At 44.4% G+C, this 24,604-nt stretch overlaps 3 protein-coding genes across 4 annotated transcripts; 1 reads left to right on the plus strand and 2 right to left on the minus strand.

Annotated features, from left to right (window-relative positions):
* Positions 1–76: 76 nt before the first annotated feature.
* LOC100679139 (protein Wnt-11b-1) lies at positions 77–13,583 on the minus strand. Its single transcript, XM_003424864.5, has 5 exons — positions 13,148–13,583; positions 7,203–7,444; positions 6,769–7,133; positions 5,975–6,246; positions 77–1,659 (listed from the first exon to the last, which is right to left on the minus strand). Exons 1-5 carry the CDS (start codon positions 13,231–13,233, stop codon positions 1,485–1,487), a joined length of 1,140 nt encoding a protein of 379 aa, XP_003424912.2. The 5' UTR covers positions 13,234–13,583; the 3' UTR covers positions 77–1,484.
* On the plus strand, positions 2,056–4,628 carry LOC100120166 (farnesol dehydrogenase). 2 transcript variants are annotated; one of them, XM_016982555.2, is made up of 6 exons: positions 2,071–2,395; positions 2,469–2,634; positions 2,727–2,853; positions 2,920–3,049; positions 3,136–3,330; positions 3,452–4,628. In XM_016982555.2, the coding sequence occupies exons 1-5, from the start codon at positions 2,264–2,266 to the stop codon at positions 3,322–3,324; spliced, it is 744 nt and encodes a 247-aa protein (XP_016838044.1). In that variant the 5' UTR covers positions 2,071–2,263; the 3' UTR covers positions 3,325–3,330; positions 3,452–4,628. The 2 variants fall into 2 exon arrangements, with proteins under 2 accessions (XP_001606051.1, XP_016838044.1); XM_001606001.6 differs by lacking the exon at positions 3,452–4,628 and having other exon boundaries at positions 2,056–2,395; positions 3,136–3,358.
* A 4,658-nt stretch (positions 13,584–18,241) lies between the features above and the next one.
* On the minus strand, positions 18,242–22,924 carry LOC100120225 (arylsulfatase B). Its single transcript, XM_001603836.6, has 8 exons — positions 22,450–22,924; positions 22,071–22,230; positions 20,297–20,535; positions 19,937–20,201; positions 19,714–19,871; positions 19,236–19,548; positions 18,750–19,027; positions 18,242–18,671 (listed from the first exon to the last, which is right to left on the minus strand). Exons 1-8 carry the CDS (start codon positions 22,582–22,584, stop codon positions 18,474–18,476), a joined length of 1,746 nt encoding a protein of 581 aa, XP_001603886.1. The 5' UTR covers positions 22,585–22,924; the 3' UTR covers positions 18,242–18,473.
* Positions 22,925–24,604: the final 1,680 nt, after the last annotated feature.

Consider the following 24,604-nt stretch of genomic DNA (forward strand, 5'->3'; position numbering starts at 1 on the left):
TGACTTTTTATCATAAGTATAGTCATTACGATATGAATATGCTGGGAGCAATTATTGACCGTTGGAAAAAAGACTCTTACAGGCAGCTGCGTAACTGTGTTTATTGTAGAATAATTCGAATACAATGCGTCGTTTACATTGAAAGTTATAGTACTGCTATTTACATCGTAATTGCTATATATGCGTTTGTCCGACGCCTACATTCGTCATTAAATATTCAAGTGGGTTTACAGACCGCGAGAATATAGTAATAAATATATATTATATATAATATTATATAGCATAAATGATACAATAATTTTTCGATCATTTTAGACTCGAGATAATAATTTATGATATAATTTATGAATCTTAATATATAGAGTACATCAAACAGTCGCCGATTCCTCGTGAGATTCAGTAGCACTATTACTACTTTTTATATGATACGTTTTTCGAGGTTTCAAGTGGACTCTGAAATTACTTTTTAAAGTCTTTTTCAAGTTTTTTATGTAGTAAAATGCAAAATATGAGACGCGGGATCCTCAATTTTTTACTAAGAATGATAGAAAATGCAAATGAAACGTCAAAAAGTACTTGACATGCACGTGCAATATCGATCAACAATGCAATATGGCAGAATGATGGGAAAATCTGCACCACGAGGCAAAGCGACACTCTTTATAACCGTCGTAATCATAACGATGGAGTAGGCTACGTATTTCGACTGTTATCAGATGTCATATATGTTGAAAAGTATTCAAGTTTTGTTTTTGTGCCTTATAATTCAATTATGTATTTAGACATTTATACCATATACGTGATCATCACTCCGTGCAATATTGATGTATACGTGCTCATGTCTCATAAATTAAAATTCTTATTGTTATGATGCTATTACATAAAGAGCCTTTATTCGTAAAAATGTGGCAGTGTGTACGTCCTAAAAATGAATTATATTGCTCAACCTGTATGTACGATATTCTTATAAAAACAGTGTGCAGAAGAATATGAAACGACGGCTATTGATTGCCAGAATATTGAATGGGATGAAGGAATGATTGAACGCTAACAATTTAATTGCTAGGCGTGAAGTGTCGGATTATAAATTATATTAAAGATTTTGTTATTTTATCTTAGCTATATGTATATCTTAAACTTAGAAAATAAAAAAAAAAATAATAATATGGCACATTTCATCGTATAATGTACATGAGCGTGTATAATAATCTCTGAGATTATACCAAACGAAAGAATAACCACGATTTTCATACTCTTCTACACTATTCCGTGGAAAAATGTCTAATGAAGTATCGATTACAAGCTATTGAGTAATATTCAATCCACAAATTATGATGAATCCAAGTTTAAAACTGAAATACAGCGCGAATCCACGATCAAACTTCCTCGTTATATACTGGCTCCTGAAACGATCGCAGCCACTAAAAGAACAGCTACGCTCGGAAATACGAGAGATTACAGCGCATACATATAGACTCATTCTCTCAATTGCATTCGTGGGTGATGATGACGTTTCGGCAGGTCTTGCACTTGACGTAGCAGCAGCTGAAGTACTTGCACTCGCATCTCTCGAGGATCTCTTCGGCTCGCGTGACGTGACCCCTGCCGCAGCAGAGGTACTCGCAGCCTTCGTAACCGGCGCTGCTCCCGTTGCACTGCCTGTCGACATACAATGCGTTCATTAATTTTCAGGATCGAGCATGTCCTTTGCTCTTTTTTCTCTCCCGAGTCTCGGTTAAAATATGCGTTAGGGTGGCGGGATGAATGTCTACATACAGGGTTTACGCTCTGCTCAAACGTTGTCTCATATATATGCTATAGTAGTGAACAGAATCAACAGGATTCGACGATTCTTTGAATCCGGGGTAAGGTTACAATAAACGAATAAAAATATAAATAATGTAATTATTATGGTCAGTGCGATAAAGATGGATTTACACCATAAGTCCATTTCAAAATAGGGTTTTATTTATTATTTCCTAGAGACAACTATCGCGTTACAAAAATAGCTCAAAATTGTGTGACGCCAATTTCATTTAAAGTCCATTCCGCTAAACTTGTATACGAGGTGAATGATAAAATAGTTGTCAGACATTTGTCGGCGAGCGTGAAGCGAAGATAGCTTGAAAGAATTGGAAGGCTAGCCTTACTTCGTTTTTCAAATGTGCGCTCAGTTCTGTTAACATAGAGCCCTTGTGGCGATTCGATTATTAAACAAATAGTTGACTGACGTGGCGTAGATAGAATAAAGGTAAGAAGGAAAATGGAGCGTTGGGCGGGAAAAGTGGCTGTTATAACAGGAGCATCGTCTGGAATTGGTTTAGCGACTGCCCAAGCATTCGTTCGCAAAGGGTTAGTCGTAGTTGGTCTCGCGCGGAGAGTAACAACGATGGAGGTATGAATAGTTTTAACAGCAACATTTCCATACTATACTGCAATTCTATACGTATAGACTTCTTAACATTTAGAATGGCATGAAAGACATCGAAGGACCAGGAAAATTCCACATGAGGGAATGTGATGTATCGTCCGACGAGAATATTGAAAGTGCTTTCGAGTGGATAAAAAAAACTTTCGGAACTGTTCACATTTTGATAAACAATGCTGGACTTATAAGAGAAAGCTCCATAGCTGGTAATAATTTCGAAGACTTTTATTTTATGAGAATTTCTGGAGATCACTCACTATATTCAGATGATTTGCTAAACGTATATTTCTACTTATAGATGCCAGTATAAAAGATCTGCAATTTTATACCAACGTCAACTTCGTGGGTGCCCTCATTTGCGCCAAACAAGCTATGCAGCTGATGAAAGAGAACGGAGAGGAGGGCTACATCGTCAATATGAGCAGGTAAATTAATTTCGTTTTAAGGAAGCAGTGCGAAATAATGTAATGCGTTGGTTGTCGCGTGAATAGTATTTCAGGTGTAAAAACAATAACAGTGCCTGGCCAAAACTTTAACGTTTATTCCCCGACGAAGTTTGCTATCAGATCATTGTCGGAAACTCTTGCTCACGAGTTGAAAGATACTAAAATTCGCGTTAGCGTAAGTAATGTTTCTTTGTTTCAATTAAGAAATCCGTTGATATCTGTAATCTATATTGGTATACAGTCACTAATTGTCTATCGTAGAGCATCAATCCAGGAGTTGTGAAAACTGAAATTTTCGACAAGGGAAACATGGACACGTCTTTTCTTGACATAGTTCCGTCGTTGACGTCAGAAGATATCGCTAATGTAATAATGTACATCGTTGGATCGCCTTATCACGTTCGAATATCTGAACTGACTATCAATCCAACTAATAATGTATTCGATTAGTTCAACGTAATATAACACATTAATTTATACGATACTCGTCGCTTAGATGGTTTATTTTTACAAAACGAACCATCTAAATCACACGTATATCGTAATGTACTATTAAAACCGCATCCCTTCTTCCCAGATGTGTATATATCAGTCACAAAGTCAAAGACGACGCGCAGCTTGTCACACTGATGCGTATCGCACGCGAGGCGCTTATACAAAGCTGAAGGTTTAGCAGTGAGTTCCTGCACAGCGGCACGTGAATTTTCGAAAAGGGAAAGGAACTACATCAGCGCGAGATCCGAGCGTCATTTGTAACTGCCAGGCCGCGGCTTTCATCGCACCGGCGTATAAGCGCTTTTGTTTCCGTCGGCGAAGGGATGATGGGTGCGGATAGGTTGCAAAAAGCCAGGTTCCGCGGTCAATGAATGCGCACGAGCCGATGTAGTATATGGAGGTGAAAGTGTTTGAAAAATTAGGCGTTATTGATGGTAGGAAGTTTGTCAAGGGGAAGCTCCATTGTCGGCTCGGGAGGGTTCTATACTGTGGAAGATTTCTATGTAACATATACTCTGCGCCGGTTAGATGAAGACTGAGTGCTGTACGTCTAAGTCGGTGTGAGAGAAGAATCAACTTGGACGTTATAAATACTCGAGTTGAATACAAAGCGCTGCAAAGTAATCGAATTTCGGATAATCTCCCTGTCGCTGTCACGTTTTGATTCTATCGTAATAATATTCAATAACAACAGCGCGTACGCCACTTTCATCAAATTTTTCAGGCCTGCAAAGACCACTTCGCCCTCGAAAAGGACGTTCAAGAAAAAGAAAAAAAAATATCCGGAGCTCGCGTGCGTGCGTCAGGCAGTAAATCGACTTGAATATGCCGGCAAATCGTTCGGTATAAATAAGCAACGGCTCGACGTTTCAATTTAGCCGTTTGCTTATTTGCCATAATTGCATTCGCGCAGTGTGCATAAGTGCAGTAAAGCGTTCGCTTGCACAAAAGAAAATCGAGATGATAGTATGTAAGACAGGCGGGAAGAGCAATATCGAACGAGGAAAATACGAATAGCCTGTAATCCTCTTGCGGTGAGGTATATAAGCAGCGATTATAACGATAGCCCGGAAAAAATGTTGATGTCGTGGCTTACAAAAGTGGTCAGTTAAACGTGTGTTTGAGTACAATAAGCAATGCGATGGGATTATGCAAATATTATAGAATTTCGCAGAGAGATCTCAGCTTTTATGAATCGAAAACATACGGATTACGCAACAACGTATGCAACGATGTCGAATAATAAATTAAGAGAAAGAGCTGAGGAGGAAAACAATTTCCTAAATCGTCCGCCTATCCTCCCCACGCGTTGCACACTGCATAATCAGATCCGAACGAAATCTCAGCGATATGCCCCGGAGATAGAATTCGGAGTAAAAAGTCGTAATAGATACAGAGCGAGCATAATCAGAGGCGTCTGGCTGCGATTACGATTACCGCATATCCCGTCGTCGCCGCGAGCGACGGCCCGCAGAACAGGTTCGCTTGTAATTAACGCCGAGCTTCGCCATAAATACGGGCCCGATATATCGAGGAGAAGAAGCAGCTGCTCTGCTGCAGCCTCGAGCTGTGTGTGCGGCGCGCGAGAAAAGAGCCTCCAATATGGGCTGCTATATGCGCGGCGGGAATTGAGAGAGGATCGTAAAAATGGACAGAGGCACGCCCAGCGGAGACAAAACTCATTTTCGACTTCTATTGTGTGCAGCGCATTCGATAATTTAATAATCTTCAATCACAGCCGCGCGGAACGCGTCAAATTAGAACAGCATCGCGTCCGCGGATGGACGAATTAATAATACGACGGGTAATTTACGAGGCGCACTTAAACCATTCCAATTAGGCTCGCTCGCGTGTACATTACGCCACTGCTCGCTATAAATGGCGTGAAAAAGAAAAAAATCGAAACCTGGCATAGCGGGAATTCCAAACTGGATACCGCACTTCAATCAACTAAACTCAACTCATCTGGTCTAGCCATTATACCCTGTGCCAGCGAGACGCATATTATAACTGGCTCTCGCGCGCGCTCGAATAACATCGCAGAGAGTCATATTATGCTTTACTACTTTCGAGATCGTATAATAGTCTCTCATTAAAACGCAGCTATAAGGCCGCTTTACGAGATCGCGCGCGAGCTCGAAATGAAGAGAAATAAACGGGAGCTTGTGCATAGTATAAGAGTCGTCTTGCGCATCGTTTCTCTCGCTCTTTCTCTAAAAGTGCGGTCGCCAGTGGTCTTTGAGGAGAAGCTTATATACACGATGCGTTTCCTCAGGTTTCAATGACTTTATTATACGCAGGCTTGTTAGCGCGCCAGCTGAATCGGTAGCGGTGTTTTCATCGGCGCGAGAGCGTAGACATATTAATGACGCTAAGGATGTAAAACGCGCTAATTTGCTTTGAGCGCTTACAGAGGAGCATTGGTATTTAGGGGTTTGACTTTTTGCAGAAAGGAACGAATGGCTTGCAATTCCTGTTGAAGAGCGGAGATTTGTTGGTTTTCGAATGAGAAATTCACACACCGAGACTTTTGCTCTATTTATAAACTAAATGAATGCTGAAACGTTTGAAAATATTCAAAATACTTATAACGAGCAAAACTGACCTGCCAGCGGTACCAAGGCTGCCTCGCCTCTTGTCCTCGACGCAGTAGTCCGGGCTCTTGGTGGTGTAGAGCAGATTGTTGTGGTGGTACAGAGGCGGCAAGCGGCCGCTCGAGGTGGGCCTGACCTCGGCAGCGGTCGCGTAGCGTCGAAGTAGTCGCGCCCCGGCTGCGGCCGGACCGCCCGATCCCAAACCGCGCCAACAGGTCCTGACGCTGCACGAGCCAGAGACGCCGTGGCACTTGCACTCCAGCGACAGCGATTGCTCCACTGCCTGTGTGTGTGTGTGTGTGTGTGTGTGTTTACGTAAGATTTGATTATTTACGTGGCCGAATCATGGGTATAAATCGATCGTGGTAAAACAATGTTGTCGTTGATACGACATGCGACACACGAAATTCATGAATAACGTTGCATATATGAAAGAGAGGAGGGTTACGTTATAGCTGTAGGAAGTAAATTTAAAAGATTAGAAATTAGTTATAGCACGAGCCACAGCTATATCCAGAGTTGGCGCGCAAATTGTATGGGGGAAATCAAAATGTCTTCGCTAGCCGGGTACTAGAAATGTAGAAAGTTGAAGCGTTGAGCTCAGGAGCAGTCCATAACTGCTTAGCATCGTACAAATTTTCACAAATCGTCCTTTATCGCCGATATAATTATTATTAAATCAAATCGCACCATATTATAACATTCCCCGCCAAATTATCGATCAACCGACCTGCATATGACAAAAGCAGCAACGACTGCTCCCTCGCACAGGCAATAACTTAAACTACAAAAGCTGATAAATTACCCTGCGTCCCGCGCGATTGTTGTGCATGTTGACAGCGTGGAGGAACTTGGCGTGGGCACCAGCGCCGGGGGAGGGCGTCGAGCCCTGGAGGAATCGCTTGGCCATGCGCGAGGCTGAGCGCACGTCGTCTCCGCAGCCGCCCCACTTGAAGGCGTTGCGGGTCGAGACGGGGCCAAAGGCTATCGTGGCCGGTGAAAAGCTTCCCGATGCGGCTGCCTGGACCAGGGCCGAGGGCGCCGGCGGCTCGCGTCTCGGTGGAGTCGCGCACGAGCACGCCGCCAGGTTGCCCAGGGCGCAACCGCGGGCCAGTCGCCAAACCGCCGCGGCCGCCGACATCGCGTACACGAACGCCTGCTCCTTCGTACCTGCGTTGTTAATATTTGGTATGTTTTATTGGAAAATCGTTAAATTAAAGCGAAACGTATATGGCTTACCGGTCAGCAACTCAGGCGTGAAATCGGGCGCCTTCTCGATGCTGCTGCAGTTCCAGCGCTGATGTCGGAAAGCCTGCTGGCAGACGGCCGACGTGTCCCTCGCTGCCTGCACGAGGTTCTGCATGATGTCCGGAGTGGCCCGACATGCCCTGGCCTGTTTGCGCTCGAGCAGACCCGAAGTCCGGGCTCCCGTGCATGCCTCGCGAGTCCATTCGAAACCGTCCGCTGCTCGACCCAAGGCGCTGCGGAAAATCGTGCTAGGATAAATCGATTGAGAAATCGCTGCTATACAGATCAATATATATATATATATATATATATATACTTGGTCGTAAAATGTTCAAACAACATTGTATTAACGATCGCGCGCGCAGCTGTCGGCCGCGGTACTATTATCTTCGACTCCATCGCGGCGCGGGTCGTAAATGTCTGCGGAGACGACAATTTTTTAAACTGCAGCCTTTGTGTCGAGTCGTCCGGTTTTACAGCAGCGCCTCTCCGATATAATGTAATATATTTATTCCCTCCCCTTCGCCAGTCTCTCGTCAACGTATCTAGACGAATTCGAGACGAACATGATTTCTAAGTTTCGCGCCCCTGATTTACACTTAGCCGCGCGCCATAAAAATCCGGAGCGCCTCTATTCTATCAGACCTTGACAGCAACCCCTGACTCGCGCTGATTCGTCGCGCTCCTATAAAACTTTCCCCGCGCGTACGTCGCAGGCGCTAATATTGCCGCGCATTCTTCGTCACGACTGCCGCAAGTTTTCGCACCCCAAAAGAGCTGTGCACGTGAGCTCGCGACTCGTTCCTTTTTTTGTTTGCGTCGCGTACACTGCGCATACACACGTCCCTTGACTGATACCGCCCGTCTACGCTTATTAAGCGCTGATGGAGAGTGGAGAGAGGGGAGACCTTTGTCCGCGCCATGAACTACTGGGCCATCAGTCTCGACAAGTAGCTTTTAGCCTGACGTATTGTGCAGCCTATGGCGGTTGGAGTTACGTCGCGTTGTTATACTGGGAGCGGAAAGAAACAATCTACTGCGTTGTTGCGACTTGTCCGATTTTTCAAATCGCTCTCGTCTCGTTGCTTTGAAAAATCGGCATCGTCGCGCGGCGCAATATAATGCTTTCGATATACCTGTGCAACGGCCTGTGCTAATAGACGAGGATGAAGGAAAGCTCGCTTGTGCTTTATCCCGTCAGAGATGTGATTTATTGGCGGTTGGATGTGCCGAGAGCGCGAGAGAGAAACTCGGCAGATTTGCTTTGTTTTACGCGCAGCCTATGCTTTCGACTTATGGCGGGTGATACGACGTGATGATAAGGGGCTGCAAATCGACTAGGACTATAATGATGAAAAATAGGCGACTAGTCTGGAAAGTTGGAATGACTCGTACTCGTACTCTTACAAGCTGCCTTCCCATTTCCCGCGACGCATATCTGCAAGTCTAGTGCATGTCACCTACGGCAAAACTGTCTTTTGCTATTTGACCCTGCGTGAGCCGCCCATACTATAACCGCCCAACTTCTCCTTATGGTTATGTAAATAAGTGTAGAACAATCGTTTCGAGAAGTGTAGAAAATTGCTCGTTCGCATTCTCATCTGCTGTTGATCGAGCTATCAAATCCGTGCCATAACGAGATGCTTATGCCAACGATTAGAATGTCTTCCAATACCGGATTCTCACTCGCAAAGCTATATCGTGCCTTATTATCACATAACCAGAACTCGAAAATTCAAACACGTATCGCTCGATCGTTTTCTTGTCTTCGAATATTCGCGATCTTGTTTCTAAACTGCATTCAATTTACCGCCAGTAATTGGAAGCGATTTTAATTGCACAGCATCGATTCCAAGTCGAGCTATCAAGATCGTACCGCGCGTTGAAGGTACACCATCGCAAACAGAGAGATAGTTCGCGCAGATACGCGTCTCTTATCTCGCTAATCGCCAAGCAGATAACACCTACGCCGTTCCAACGGGCTGTAATTCCATTGTTCGTTTCGCATCTCGCGTGTTTTTTGCTATTTCTATGAGAAACTTTGCCTCAGCAGAGTTCCAAACAAACGAATATGAGAGTATCGCGAAATCAAGATACACATCGATAAGAGAATAATAAGATAATAATAATACACGCGCAATCGACGCAAAAAGGCCCTTATCCAAACTAATAATTCTGGTACAGCTCAGGTGTAATCTACGATTATCTAGGCTGTATCGCAGTCAAGTCCAAGTCCGCAAGAGATTACAGCAGTCAAAAAAGCTCCTGAAGTAACAACTTCAAGGAAGACGCGGGCGGAGAAGAGGAAGAAGAAGCCTCGCGTACGAGTCCATATTATAATCCTTCCGCCAATAAAACCTCGAGAAACTCGCGCAGCGAGTATAATACAAGAGAGACGTCGAGAGAGCGATTCGGCCGCATTAAGCAAATTTATAGAGGCATAAGCCGGTGCTCAAAGCCAAATGAATTTCATTACAATAACGAAGACGCGGCCGCTCGTAAATTCGCCGCCGCCGCCGCTGCCGTTAAAACTCTCGCGGCCATTGTCTTTCTCGAGACGACGACGACGTGAGCATCAGTCGTCGTTCGCGCCTTATCGCATAATACGCGGCTGATTTAAGAGCGGATCGTTAAATTTGGCCCTCGCTCTCCGACTCTCTTTCTCTCTCTCTCTCTCTCGTGGTTAACGCGTATAATAATTAGACGCTGTGAGTTCGTTTTTTTTTTTTGGTCTGCGCGGGAGTAGGGGCTGTAAAAGTTGAGGGGATTCAGTTAGCGGAGACGCGAGCATTAATTATGCATTCCTGAGGCGAAATGAAATTTCGGGCACTTATTTTTTTCTGAAAAATCGGTGTTCAGAATACCGTTGTCTGAAAAAGATCGAACCCACGATATCCACGATGAGCCGAAAAATCACGACCTCAAAAGTTGGCTTCCGCCGCTTTTAAAGGCTCTAAAAGGCTTTCCTCGAGACAAAAGATACTCTCGAGCGAAACATCAGAAAGCGCGGCGGTAGATGGGTAAAAAAAAAATTAGCGGAGTACAGCCGAAAAAAAAATCGGGAGAAATCTGGGCCATAGCTATACCTACTATACGAATACATAAGTGGCAGCGATTTTTTTTCTTCCGACAAACGCATAATGCATCCGATCCGGCCGAGAGATGCGCTCTTCGCGCTTCTCATTCACACGGTGTATAATCGAGCGGGGGAAAGTGAAAGAGCCTCGACGACCGAGATTATTCTTGGCCCGCGCGGAAAATCGATTTTCACGCTTATCGCTCTTGACGCGAGAAATGCGCCGATCTTATGGGAGAGCTGCGATAAATTACCTGCGGCGAGGTTCCGTTATGTGCGCGCGGGGCTGCTAATATGCTCTCTTTTTTTCGGTCTGCTCTTTACTGCGTCAAACTCGCGCGATTTATGGCTTATCAATCAGTAAAAATTATCAGTAAAAATTGTACGTTATTTCCAATTTTATACGTTTAAAACTAATCGTAGATGCGAGTATGCGAGGAAATAAGAAGGAAAGAAACGAAGAGAAAGGAAGAGACAAAGCCAAAGTAGGGGGTATATACGGGCCGTGGCATGACTTACGAGGCGAGGGATCTTTTCGGGGCCCGACCGGAACACGCCTCCTCTAAAACCGCGCTCTGATTACGACTTACTCACACGTGTGTGTCTGTAGTCCCACGGCGAAGTTTTTTTTTTCATTCTCCGTACTACGTAGGTATAGAAGTCGGGATTTAAATATAGGACTGTGTGGTATATAATGGAGATGCATAGGCTTTTAATTTGAAGTACAGACGTATTCTGTTTATTGCTCGGGTATAATAACATGAAACGTATTAAAGTGTGGCCGCGTCCTTGGCGAGAAGTGCAGGAAAACTTGAGATATCGCGCTCTGATTGCGGTGGCTATAAAAAGGAAGGTCTGCGCGTTATTATTTCAAATCTTAAATAATCAAAAAAAAGGTTCTAATTTTGTTTAATTCCCTGCACAGCTCGCTCTTAAAAAAAACTTGGCATTTTAGCTCCTCGCCCGTTCTTTCCTGCTTCTCCACACCAACACGCAGCATATACATACAGCCTACGCGCTGGAGGATAATCACCACCTTGCGCTCGCGCGCAGCCCTTCGAGGTTTCGCTTATTTCGAATCTTTCTTTCTCTCCCTCTCTCTCTCTCTCCTTTTGCGGATATTTATATTTCGAGCGAATTGAAGAGGCGACTGCCACAGGCTCTCCTAAGGAGATAATAAGACGTTACAACGAGCGCGCGGACATCACGTCTACCGGGAAATTATTAGAGCAAATAGACGCTCTCGGTAATGGGCCCTGATGACGACGTGATGGACTAGATGGTATTTTAATGAAGCCGGACCCGAGAAAAATGAGAAGATTTTTTAAATTTCTCCAAGCTAGCTCTCGAGCCGAGAGACCCACCTCTCGTTTCAAGTGAAAGGATGATTAGCCGTTTTCTGCGAGCCGCTTGTGCGTGTATTAATCTAAAAAAGGCGAGATTTATCGAGAGGGAGTCCCGCGCTGACTTGCGATTCCTCTTGGAAAATATAAGAGCAACAATGCTGGGTAATGTGATAATAATGCATTCCGTCGCGAGCACCGCTATCATCGCCTCGAATAAAAAGCGTCTTTCTCGCAACGAAATGCAGAAACGACGATCGCCCGGTTTTTCCCAAACGGCTTCCAGGAGACCACTGCGGTAATCATCTATCGGGGCGAACCCTCGAAAATACTTATACTGGCTGTTGAATATAACTCTGAACGCCGCTGATAAACAGCTTGAACAAATTATACTCAAGAGCAACAGTCGTGTTATCCCACTGGCCAATAAATCAGACTCCGAGTCTTGGCGAACGCGGCCCCTAATCATCATCCCGCGTCCTCTGCGTATCAACAACCCCTTATATCCTCTCCCTCCCTCGCGGTGTGCGTCGTTCTTTTGTACGTAAGTAGCCATAGTCTCTCTGTTTCTCGCAGCACACGCAGGCTGTGTATACCGGTTCGTTCGGCTGCACGCAAAATCACCATCGGCCAGCGCCATTCATCATCCTCGCCATCCCCTGTTTCCGGTTTCATTGTCTCTCTCGCTCGCTCGCGCCACACACTCCCCTTCTTACTACACACACGCGCGCGCGCGCGCGCGTATACATGAGTACAAGCTCGGCTTCTTTCTCTCTACATGTCCGTCTCGCGGCCAAGTTCGAGGACTCGTTGTTCGCTGCGCGCCCCTTGATTTTTTTCTGCGCGGAGGACTGCACTGGATGGAGATCGCTAATTTTGTGTGTGTGTGTGTGTTATAGGGAGGATTACTCGCTGAAATTAGCCAGCGCAGTGGATCGTTGACGAATTAGGGGGCTCCCCTGAATTATTGAATCGAAGGAGCCGAAGCGGCATTATTTCCATCGAGCTGAGTACAGAGGTTTTGGTAAAATCGAAGGTCGTCGGGCTTATTGGCGCGAAGAGACCACCAGCACACAGTCTCATCCCCCTTTCAACGCTTTCTCGCATACCGCTCGCGCCGCTTGCCTTCTATATTTGCCTCTCATTAACGGGCCGACATTAATCATCTCTCTCCGCAGCGGACCTCCGCGCGCGCGCGCGCGCGCGAGGGCCGACCGATTATTAATACATCCGAACGAGACGTGATTTATCGCGAGACCGCCTGTTTTGCAGCTCTTTTTCGTCTCGCTTTCACGGAAAGCTTTGGTAGCGATTAATATCCGCGGCTCTTAATCGTCGAAGGAGGCGCGACACCCGCGCGTACATACGAGAACAGCTCGGACATCGTGATTCCTCGTGAAGGAATTGGTATATGGCTGGGAGAGGAGACGAGGCGGCGGTTAATTGTGGGGGGAAAAAGAGCATGAGCAACTCCAAGGGCCCGGCATCGCGCAGACTGCACAAGAAGCGCTACTTACAGCCACTTTATGCACGTGCCCTCCTCGAGCTGCAGCAGCAGGAGCAGCGAAACGAGAACAAAAGCGCTCCACGGCATTTCTCGCATATTTTCGCTCCTCAGCTCGTCCGCGGCCCGAAAAATCACATAATTATTCGCCTCCTCTCTTCTTTTCTTATACGCTGCAGCCAGAGTCGGGCCGGACCGCTTTTCTCCGGCTCGCCCTCATCGTCGATCTTCGTGTATTCTTACATCGTGTACTTCGATACGCAGATAACAGTCTAAAAGCACTGGCACGCAATCACTCGGGTCACTCGAACTGGGCTAGAAGGTAAAACACAAAAACACACAGGCCGCGCGCGCGATGCAGCCTCGCGGAGCTCCGAAATCGAATAGAGCGCGCGCTGGCGTCGGGAGCCGAGCGGAGCCGAGTCCGCCGCGTGTGCTTACAGGTGTCCGGCGAGGCTCGAAAGCACCGCCGCCGCTGCTGCTCTGCCCCAGAGAAGGGAGGGATGCGTTGTACACGCGAAGGAAGGGCGGCCAGGAGTGGAAGGGACGACTGCAGGCGCGTTTTTCCAGTTTTTTGCCCATTGTTGCTTACTTGTCGGGTGGGGGAGAGGGGAAGGACTTGGATTTTCTCATTGTTTATGTAGCTTTGCTAGTCAATAGCTGTATTCGCGGAGGAACAACGTTTCGTCAAACGGACAATTGCGCGAGCCTGAGGGAGCTATACTTTGGGTAAACTCCCGCCTTTGATTCCTCCTGAACTTGCGCTACCGGCTGTTGGGCAGGATCGAAACTAAAAAAAGTAAAAAGGAGTGGTCGAATCAAAGAGCTCTCCGTTCACATGCTAATGCGCGAACAAAGGTCGAAATCGAGGAAATCGTGGAAAAATTCTATACACGCGAGTGTGAGAAAAGCCGAGCGAGGGGAGCAGTTGCAGACGCCACTTTTCAAACGCGACGATGAACGAGTGAGAGGAAAAGTGCACACCTCGTGCCTCTCTCTCTCTCTCTCTCTCTCTTCAGGTATATCAAAAGTATAATACGCGGCCAGACAAAGGGCACCGCCCGATCATTAGACGCGAAGGGAGAGAGAGAGAGAGAGGCGTGCACCGGATGATCTTCTCGATCCCGAGCGTGCGATGCATATATATATATCGGTCGGCCTTTTAAAAGGCGCGAGAAAAAAAGCCCAGTACACGCTTGACCTTTGCTGCAAACGAGTGGCTTATTATGCATAGGGATACGCGCAAACTCTTGACGACTGGTGCGGCGGTTACGACCCGTCTTGTTTTCTATATTCTTCGCGAAAGGCTGCTTTTCCATTATTTAGCGATAAATTTGCAGCCGACGCTATACTTTCGCGGTTTATGCCTCGGCTTATTACTCGGCATATTTTTAGGTGTATACAGAATAATTAGCATGTAAAAACGCGCCGTCGAGCTGGATAAAATACGCGCACGAGTGTATATGTATATGTAGTACGAGACAGGCCGAACAGTGCGCAGAAGGAGACAACGTAACGACCTAATGAACGTCTGACGGAATATTATTTATCGTCGATGGGCGGAGAGCCGAGGCAAAAATGAAAGTTTAACTTCTCGCACTCCGAGTGTACGGGATGAGATGGCGAAAAGGCGCGCGCGCGCGCGCGCGAGAGAGCAGCTATAAGTGCAATAACACTCGGAGTAAAAATATCCCGAGGATTTCTTAATAAACATTTATACTCGCGCGTGTAGGCGCGTAACGAGAAATCAAAACGTTTTTACGCCCGCGCAAGATCAACTCGGTAAAATCTTAATCGTCAAGGTTATATGTCGAGTCAGTAATGCGCGAAGAAGGTAATGATAAGGTTTTCATGGCAGGTGATAATCGAGAGAGTCGAGATAATGATGAGATACCTCGTTAATAATAGGGATATGATTACTCGCGAAGTAGAGGGTTATATCGTACATCCTTTTTTCTCCCATTATATACGTAGATGCAGTCTATAACATAGAAGCGCAATTATCGATCAATCATAAATTCAAACTTAATTAAACCGGCGGGGAAGGAAAGGCGCTTAGTTTCCGGGGAAAATGTTATTAGTACAGCCGAAAATCGGCATATGCAGCGTGTGCTATAATATATACTCACCTCTAAATCCTATCGCTCGCGAGGATCTATACCTATGCTCGGCATACTATACATAAGCTCGCTCGCGCAGCCGGACTTTTGTCTCGATCTCCTCTCGCTCGCGCAGTGCGCTTTATGGAGACGGCTAATTTCCTGCCATTATTCGCAAGGACCATGAAATATCAAACAACGAACGCGATCCGCGCGCGCAGACAAATACGGTGGCAGCTGCTGCCGCCTCCGCTCGACTATTAAAAGCGACTTACCCCCGCTATGCTCTCGCCACCCCCCTTTCGACTTTATACTGGCCTTTCTTTCTCTCTCTCTCTCTCTCTCTCTCTCTCTCTCTCTCTCTCTCTCTCTCATCCTCGAGTGCTAGCTCTCTGCGGCCCCTGAGCAACAGCCCAGAGGCAAAGTTTCGATTAAATACATGCGCTGATGCTACTATACTCGCTCGTCAATTTTCTTTTTGGCCTTTTGTTATTCCGAGCGCGCCGTCCTTTTCCCTCGCGCTAATTATCGCGGCGAGTTGAGCCGGGCTGTACTCGTCTCTTTTTCACTGCTCTAATATCCAGCCCACGGACAATGCGCGTAACTTGTTTCGCTGCTATTCTCGTGCTCCGGAACTTGCTGCGCGATCTTGTGCGCTTCTTATTAACATTGTATATTTTTATTCCATCCCCATCGTGACGCAAAGTTGACTTTGCTATGCTGCGATCTTGTCTATTGTTCCACCAGGGCTGTTTTATGTATTATCAACAATCTCTCTCCCCCATATCAAATCCCGCGTCCCCGTGTACCGCGTCTCGGATCATTAGTGCGAAATCTCAGAGTATACCGATATAATCGGCGCAAATGGCCCGTGAAGCCGCCTTGGAAACTTTCCACCCGGGGTATAAGTAGTTATGGATTCGCCGAACGAAATTGACTCTCGCGTCGCTCCTTTAAAAAAAAACTCCGCTCAAGATAAATCGCATTTCCGAGCGAAACAAACTTTCTCGACGCTTCTTCCTTGGAAAAAAAATGAAGAAAAAAGCTCAAGCAAACAATAGCTCGATTTCTCGCGTCCCACGCGCCGAGTCTTATACATATTCCCCCGTCGCGAATCAGTCATAGCGCGCGAAACTGCGGTCGGTTTTCACGTCGTTACCAGACTCTGCATCACGGACAGGCCTTCCGTGATTTATCGGGCTGTCTCCAGTGGCACCGGCCGCCGAGTATGACCGCTAGTGCGACGACGCGACGAGGCCTCTTTATTTTGCTCCATTGATCTAGTTGCGCCGAGAGGGTTGCGTGCACACGTGCGCGCACGTGTGCGGCTCGACTTTTCTCGCTGATGGAACTCGAGTTATCGTCGGGGTTTGCTTAGATTCGGAGTTGAGACGTTATAATGTGTTTTTGGTGTGCCTGTTGGAATAAAATTCTAATTATATTGGATTGTTGTTTTTATTTAAAAGACAGCTGCGAACGTTGTAAACATATAATCGCTATACAGGCGGCAAAAGCTTGAGTGCGGCCGAAATGCAAACTCGCACTCGAAAAGCTCGAAAGAAAACACAACGATCCGTATCCGGGCACTCGTACACCTCTCTCAGCTTGTCCGCTGCATTTCTCTCAGCGCGGCAAGGCCGTTTTTCTTGATCCTCTGCTCAAAAACGACGAACGTCCCTCAGACATCTCGCGCGAAAATTTTTATCCGCGAACCCATAATCCAATTAACGATGCTTCGCGCGGGAATCCATCCAAGGCCGCGTTGATTAATGCAACTCTCTCTCTCTCTCTCTCTCGATTCAAATTGGGCCCTCATCTGTCGCGGCGGCTGCGCGGTAGCTCACTCTCTGTGTATCATAATTTCATGCGCGCCGGACATTAAAGCGATATCAGCCGCGCGCGGCACCTCTCTCGGTGTGTGCGTGTTATAGAGGCGCGCGGCGAAGATCCGCCTGGCGAAATATACAGACAGGGGGGTTGCCTTCCAGGTTCATCTGCATAATCCCTATACAATGACGAACAAAGCTCGCGAACCGAGTTTCTTACTCGTCTCTTCGCGCGCAGCGCCGGCAGCTCGGCGGCTCCTTTTTTCCTCCTTATTCCTCATTCGCTCTAAGTCGCCGGGCCGACGCTCGCTTATAATATACAGGAGCTGGCTGCGGCGAGAGAGAGAGAGGGAGTCTAATTAACGGCGCGGAAGCCGGCTTATTATATGCGCGCGATACGTCCCCGCGGCTAAGTAATTATCTTTCTTCCAGCGTGATTAACAATTTTTCATTTTTTCCACCCTCGCAGCTCTGCTCGCGTACTCTCTGCAGCGTATTACGTGGACGAGTAACGAGCTGTATTAATTGAGCCCCACTATAAGAGTATATATGTATAGATGTTGCGTGCGCGAGAGAGCTCGCGATTCGATATGCTCTTTTTATCGGATCGACGGTCTTTTCATTTATTTACATCGCGGTCCATTAACGCCGCGCGACTTTTATCCTGCCGATATAATTGATCGGAGGCTTTGAGCTGAAAAATTAACGAAAGCTTCGTATTCCGTTTTGCGGGATTTCTCTCTCTCTCTCTCTCTCTCTCTCTCTCTCTCTCTCTCTCTCTCTCTCTCTCTCTCGGACCGTTCAAAGTTTGCCGGGGGATTAGGGCGCCATGTACATATAGTATAACTTGGCAACTCGCTTGCTAAATGAAAAGGGATTTTAAAACGCGCGCGCGCGCGCGCGCAAGTCTTCATATCGCGCACAAGCTACACGCGCATACGATGGAAAATGGAAGTAGAACTTTGTGTAAAACGTTGCCTGGTTTTTTCTTGGAAACTGCAAGTATTTAATCAAAAATTGTTAAGTTTAGTACTTTTGGGAACTTGTGCCATTTTATGGAAATTACGGCTTTTGAGGTGGGGCTATAAGCTGCAAATGTTGCCAACGACAACGACTGATGAGAGGGACAATTTTGTGAATTTTCAAACGATCCGAGATTCTTGAATAAATTGCATTGATAACTTCTTGTGGGCTGAAAGACTCGGAGAGCTTTACAGGTTCTATTTTGCGCAAACGATACCAATTACACAGGCAGAATAATTTGATGCAACCACAAATCGCATGCTTGTACCAGTTTCTCTTTTGTCAAAGAGTATAATGCCTATAAGAAAAATCATTGAAGCAAGTACATCCAAGAAAAAAGTACAACAATACGACCGTAGTTTATTGCGTTTATAAATAGAATAAGTGAGAATCAGATGGAATTGTTCAGAGGACGATGGCACGTGGTCGAATTCGTTAAACCAAACACGTTATCGAATTCTATCGTTCTCCAAGGCATGTAGACGCCATTGAAATATTTCGGTAGCCCGCACGCATCTTGAGGGGAATTTGTTTGCGGCATCAGTACTCTTCGATATTCCCCGAGAAACGACTCCAACTTCTTGACAATCTGTAATAACGAACAAATAACGAAAATATGGAACAAATTCAAAATTTTGAACACTCTATAAGAATCAGTTTTACGTACCAGAGGTAGTTTGCTCGACAAGTCCCTCGTCTCGCAAGGATCCTTCGACAGATCAAAGAGACAGGTGCCGGAACAATTAGCGGCCGAAGTGAACGGTTTGCACGTTATCACGCTCTTCTGGCGCAGCCATAGCGCCCTGCGTGCTGACGGACTCGCGAAACCGGCTAGCTTACCGATCGACGCACCAGCTGTCGATGACAACACCTTCTTCACGTTGTAAGCCGGGAAAGAAGGATCGTTGCCACTATTCCCGTAGTATCCGTCTTCCTTCGTCATACCTGCATGAAAAAAAACTTTGCTTTTGGGGATTTCGAGGACGTATAATTATCTGCCGTTCAGTTGTTAAGCAATTTAATTATTCTTATATAGATGACTGACGCGTGATTAAGCATCGCAAGTTATCGACAGCAAAAACTCGCACCATTTATCAGGCTTTCGTCGGAAAATTCGCTAACAAGGGTGCGCCTAATTGATATTATACGTCACCTTTGACGAGCTTGTGCCTGCCGATGATGGCTGCCTCGAAGCCTTGGGCCTCGTCGATGTTGACGAGGAGCGATTGCCGAGAGGAGGGGCCACCAGCGACGATACTGCTCCACTGGCTCACGCCGTCCAAAGGAAGAGCTCCGTCAAACTGGCTCTGCAGGTCCATCGGGTTGCCTCCTGCCGCAGTGTAGAGCGTCGGTAACCAGTCGACTATGTGCATGAGCTCCTCGGACACCCGCGAGTGGGCCTTTATCAGAGGCGAGAAGATACAGGCGGCAGCTCTCGCTGCTCCCTCGAACATTCCGCCCTTGATCTGAAGATGATGAATGTGGTATTATTGATAGTTTTTTACCTCGAAAGTTGTTGGATAAAATAGTGCAATTAATAATTCTGATACTCGTTTTGTTATCGGTATAATACTGAAGCCTATGAACAACCTACGAATTATTATGATAATTTAAAATAAATAGAATCTTACTCCACGCATTGGATAATTAGAGCCTGTGTTATTGTATAATCCAACTGTGGGCGCGCCATTGTCAGACATAAAGATAATAATGCTGTTTTCCAACATTTCCGCTTCCTTTAGAGCTTTTACGACCCTTCCCACAGACTCATCCAAAGCCGCCATCATTCCTAAAAAAAGGCATGGAATTATCATAATTTTGAAAGATCTCAAAATTCGCATATATCGTTCTTACCAGCATATTTGCGATGCTGATAGTCCTCTATATAAGGAAAACTTGCGTTAACGTCATCTGTACGACGAACTTCCAGTGGATCATCGTGGACCTTACTGCCGGCGTGAACCGCCAGATGAGAAATTTCAAGAAACAGTGGTTTTGCGTTTTTATTATTTCGTATGATCTTCTCAGCTTCGTCGGTGATCAGGTCTGTGAAGTACTCGGAACTGTGGGCAAGTTCGAAGCTGTCCGATTCGTCGCGATGCAAATCGTAACCTGTGACCTTGTACGAAAAAATCGATCACGTTAGATTATTTTAAAATGTTCACCAGACATGCAGCAGCTGCCAAAATATTATCGATAATCCTTCAAACAGACCTCGTTCGTATCGTTCCATCCGATCCAGTAATCGTAGTAGCTGATAAATCCATTGTAATAGCCGAAGAAAGTGTCGAAGCCGCGACGGACCGGCGTGTAGTCTTCGGTCGTGTAACCGAGGTGCCACTTGCCCACGAGTCTCGTTTCGTAGCCCAGTCTCCTCATCTGTTCCGGCATAAGGCTCACGTTCAGGGGTATACCGCGAGGCTCGGCTGGTCTCATTGGCGTACCCTGCATTCCTGTTAAGTCGATGTTGAACATTATTATAACGCGTTTAGCGCCGTTATATAGAATGCTGCGTCTTATCATTAACATAGTCGGGCTTGTATCATCCTACAACGTTTAATTTTTTTTAAATATTTGTATATAGTGTCGGTGCGCTTACAGGAAAATACAAATTTTTTTATCGCGACATAAAAACCGCTGCCAATTCACTGGCACGTAGCTTCCTCCAACGAAATTTATTGTTCCAATAAATAAAATACTGTTTTAAAATACAGTATGTGAATGCTATTTTAAATATTTCAAAGCTTAATTATTTTGCTGTAGGAGCAATTTTCTTATAGCAAAAGATATATAATAATCAGAAAAATCCGATCAAAATCTCTCAAAATCGCGAAAAAGAAGAGATTGATGAAAGGATAACTCTGTAAAAATAAAGTTATCGTATTAAGAGAATAAGATTGTAATCTAAAGAAACTTACGTATAATTTTACTATCAAAAAACAAATATATATTGTGCCGTATAATTCTACTCTCAAAACATGTTGCATAGGCACAGTTCATAGGGAGGGACTTTAACGACGTGCAACGGCACCCCTATAAGAGGAAGAAAAAGATTTTAGCAGCAAATAGATTTTTGAAACATTTGACTGCATTGTTTTAGAGATATAAGGAATCAAAAAATGTTCAAAAAAAAATTGAAACCTTGATATCTTATAAGAACCATAGGGGTTTGAAAGCTGCGCAATGAACTTAGCCAAGACACATAAAATATCTACTTTTTTCCAAAGTCTCAAGTGCAATAAAGCCTTTTTACTTTCGTAATCGAGGCACAAAAAAAACTCATTTTTTCCATTTTTTACTGAGAAAATAAGTAGTCAAATAACTTGAAATTTTAATGGGCTACAGTTTGACACGTGATCCATCTACATGATTTTTTTTCGTGAGGTTATGATGTTTAGTTTCAGAGATATGAATTTTTTTTTAAAATCACCATTTTCATTTAATCTTCCGAACAAAGCGGTCGACCCGAGGACCAAACGGGGAAAAGTAGGTGATTTTATTCTCTTTTAAATGCATATTAGCTGAATTGTTTGTAACGATGGGATGATTGAAAAAAACGCAAAATAGTGTTTTTCAAAAATAAAAAATTGGCCATAAAAAAATAGTTAGAAAAATAATGTTTTTCCCGAATTGAGAATCCAAAAATATACATGCACGTCAAATTTTAATGATATTGACGGAGTAGTTCCAGAAATATTACGGTATACACACACACACACACACACACACACATCCATACGGACATTTTCTAAAAACACGTTATTTGAACTTCTAACACACCAAAAAGTATTTTCTAGAAGTTTTGACGAAACTCAAAATTTTACTATTACAAAGCTTCCTCTAGGAAGAAGCAAAATTTGTGTAAATTTGATGCATAAAAAATAGCTTGCATCGGATGATTCACTAAATTATACATGAAATATGTTTTGAAAAATTTTGCAAAAGATTTGAGTAAATTTTTTAATTTAAATGAGTTCTCGGTAATTACCATCTCTAATAGGATACCGGCCAGTCATCAAAGCCGATCTCGATGGCGTACAAATCGGCATCGTATAGTACTTGTTCAATATCACGCCGTTATAAGCTAAAGCGTCGATGTTCGGCGTTGGAATCTCATTGGCACCGTGGAAACTGACGTCGTTCCAACCCTGGAAATCGTCGGCAACACGTTAAACATCGCTTAACTGCTATACGTGGCGGATATACGGACGTTTTTACCATATCCTTGATCCTCGTTCCGTCTTATAAAATATTCAGAAATGTTTTTGCGACAAGGTCAACCAGATATAATTCGCATTTATCTTTAAAACTGCAGCTCGAAATAATTGCTTCAAAACGATCTGCAATATTTACAATAGTATACTCACCATATCATCGGCCAGTATGATAACGATATGCGGCGGCAACGGTATCGCCTTGCCCCATGCCAGTGTCCCATAACCGAGAAAGCACACGATCGCAACACCTCCAAGAATCATCATGAACTTGTACGGCAACTGCATAATTGCCCGACAAACAGATCAGCACTTGCGAACTCACCTCCACATGCGCAAGTTCAAACAAACGCGCTACGCACACTGGTCGCAGAATCTTGCTTGTTTTGACAGCAGCTGATGCAGGAGCCGTCCAAGCTGAATCGAAGCTCGAGTGCGAGTGTCTTGCGCGGCACGCTGTCGGAGTCACATGAAACGATTTTTCGCGGCCGCGGGCACGCGAGGTCGCAGCACGCGCGTTCCATAGGCATACAGCGCTTAATGTTCGCTTTATACGCGCGCGCGCGCGATATATCTTTCTCGATAGTCGCTCTCGCGAAGGTGTAAACGCGACGAGGCGATACGACCGACTGCTTGAGTAATGTCTCAGCGCGGTAGCTTAACTCGACTTGATGCATGCGTATTATATGGCGCGAATAACAATATGCAGGAAGCGGTAAAGCTACTGACGAGACGAGTGCTTGGCGCACTCGGTGAGAGTTCGAAGTTTAAACTGGGGGGATTGTCAGCGCCGATTTCTTTTTCAAGGGGTTATACTGATAGTATAGCAACTGAATAATCTGTTGTGTATATAGGAATCGTAACATTATGCAGCGGAAGAAAGAACTGGTTTTTGTCCGCTTTTTCCTGTCGATTAATTTACTTATCGTAAACCGGTATTCGCACGTTGTTGTGGCAATTGTGCATGACGGACTAATTGTGACTACTATTAAATTTGAATGTCTTTATAGTATACATAGCAGTAAGACAAAAGTGCCAGATGTATGTATCTGCTAATTCTAGCTGCGATTTAATCAAAATGTTCTTATACTTGTCTGTTTTTCGATTCCTATTATACTACACGCGACATTGACTTTTTCATTTTCTTTAAATTATTAACTTGGAAATAAGGAAGCACTAATTTCGCCATTACTGTTCACTTTCATATCCTATTCGCATGTATAGAATGTAATTTGCAGATGTGAGACAAACGACACTTCGTGGCTTCTCAAACTAAAAATAAGTTTTATGTCAGAAATGACTGACCTTCATTTTTAATGAACATTCTGTTCTCCGTGCAAGTTAGAGTATATATTGCAAATATCCATCTACTTCCAAGGTATAAATATAATAAGAACTAATCCACTATTCGGATCTCAAAAATCCTTTCTTTCTTAAAAACATAATGTTCCACAATCAAGAACCAATGAAATCGATATAGCCATTGCTATAAAGGAGCAAATATATTTTTATTGATTTTACGCCGTCAATAAAAAGTGTCTTTGTATTTAGTAAAGCTAAATACTGAACATTTCTAAAAGTCTGACTATTAGTTGGGTAAACAATTCAAAATTATTATCCTTTACAATATAGAAATCTTGCAAATCCGAACTGTGTCGCTCATAAAATAAGCTATCATACAAAGTTATAGTGAAAAACCGAGAAATAACTTAAAAATATCGTAAAAAATTCTTTTTAAAAAGGCCAAGACTACTATAATAGTAGTTTTGCAAAGATTCCATCAGAGCCGCATATATTATGCATTCATGCTGAAATTTCGAGCGACGAAACCGTTGTCATGTTTATAATAAAACTTTGATCGATACAGATGAATTTCATGTCCATGTTTATCACAACGTTATAATATACAGGCTTTCTAAAACTATAACTTTGTAAACTATTATCCGACTCAATTTGCTGTATACATTACTGACTGCAAACTACATGCTTAAAAAAAACTTCTACTATACGTTTACCTCGAAAGTAACTAAAGCAAAAACAGTAGCGCTTAGGGACCATCATTGTAAAAACGAAAGTGAGAAGGTCTCTGAAATCGAAATACCTTTTTTGCTTCCTCCTAAGAAAATAAATCTTATTTCAATAATGAAATTTTTAGTTTCTCTTATATACGTTTTGTAAATCAAAATGACATAATGGTTTGGCAAATATATCCGTACAATTCCAAGAATGTGTGGAGCAAGATGCGTCATCTTAAAGCTCTGGTGTCCATTTCTATTAACCGAGTATTCCATGAAAATAAATGATAGCA

Source organism: Nasonia vitripennis, chromosome 2 (assembly GCF_009193385.2).
Source record: "Nasonia vitripennis strain AsymCx chromosome 2, Nvit_psr_1.1, whole genome shotgun sequence".
Taxonomy (NCBI): Eukaryota; Metazoa; Arthropoda; class Insecta; order Hymenoptera; family Pteromalidae; genus Nasonia; species Nasonia vitripennis.

What these genes read in the sequence shown, in the direction of transcription:
- LOC100120166 (XM_001606001.6), top strand. Translation starts at nt 2,264, where the DNA reads ATGGAGCGTTGGGCGGGAAAAGTGGCTGTTATAACAGGAGCATCGTCT. An exon ending in GGAGAGTAACAACGATGGAG is followed by an intron (nt 2,396 to 2,468) that starts GTATGAATAGTT and finishes CTTAACATTTAG; the next exon opens with AATGGCATGAAAGACATCGA. An exon ending in TACATCGTCAATATGAGCAG is followed by an intron (nt 2,854 to 2,919) that starts GTAAATTAATTT and finishes TCGCGTGAATAG; the next exon opens with TATTTCAGGTGTAAAAACAA.
- LOC100679139 (XM_003424864.5), bottom strand. Translation starts at nt 13,233, where the DNA reads ATGCGAGAAATGCCGTGGAGCGCTTTTGTTCTCGTTTCGCTGCTCCTG. An exon ending in GGCACGTGCATAAAGTGGCT is followed by an intron (nt 7,445 to 13,147) that starts GTAAGTAGCGCT and finishes GATTTTCCGCAG; the next exon opens with CGCCTTGGGTCGAGCAGCGG. An exon ending in AGCCTTGGTACCGCTGGCAG is followed by an intron (nt 1,660 to 5,974) that starts GTCAGTTTTGCT and finishes GTATGTCGACAG; the next exon opens with GCAGTGCAACGGGAGCAGCG.
- LOC100120225 (XM_001603836.6), bottom strand. Translation starts at nt 22,584, where the DNA reads ATGCAGTTGCCGTACAAGTTCATGATGATTCTTGGAGGTGTTGCGATC. An exon ending in TCAGCATCGCAAATATGCTG is followed by an intron (nt 19,872 to 19,936) that starts GTAAGAACGATA and finishes GCCTTTTTTTAG; the next exon opens with GAATGATGGCGGCTTTGGAT. An exon ending in CTAATTATCCAATGCGTGGA is followed by an intron (nt 19,549 to 19,713) that starts GTAAGATTCTAT and finishes CATCATCTTCAG; the next exon opens with ATCAAGGGCGGAATGTTCGA.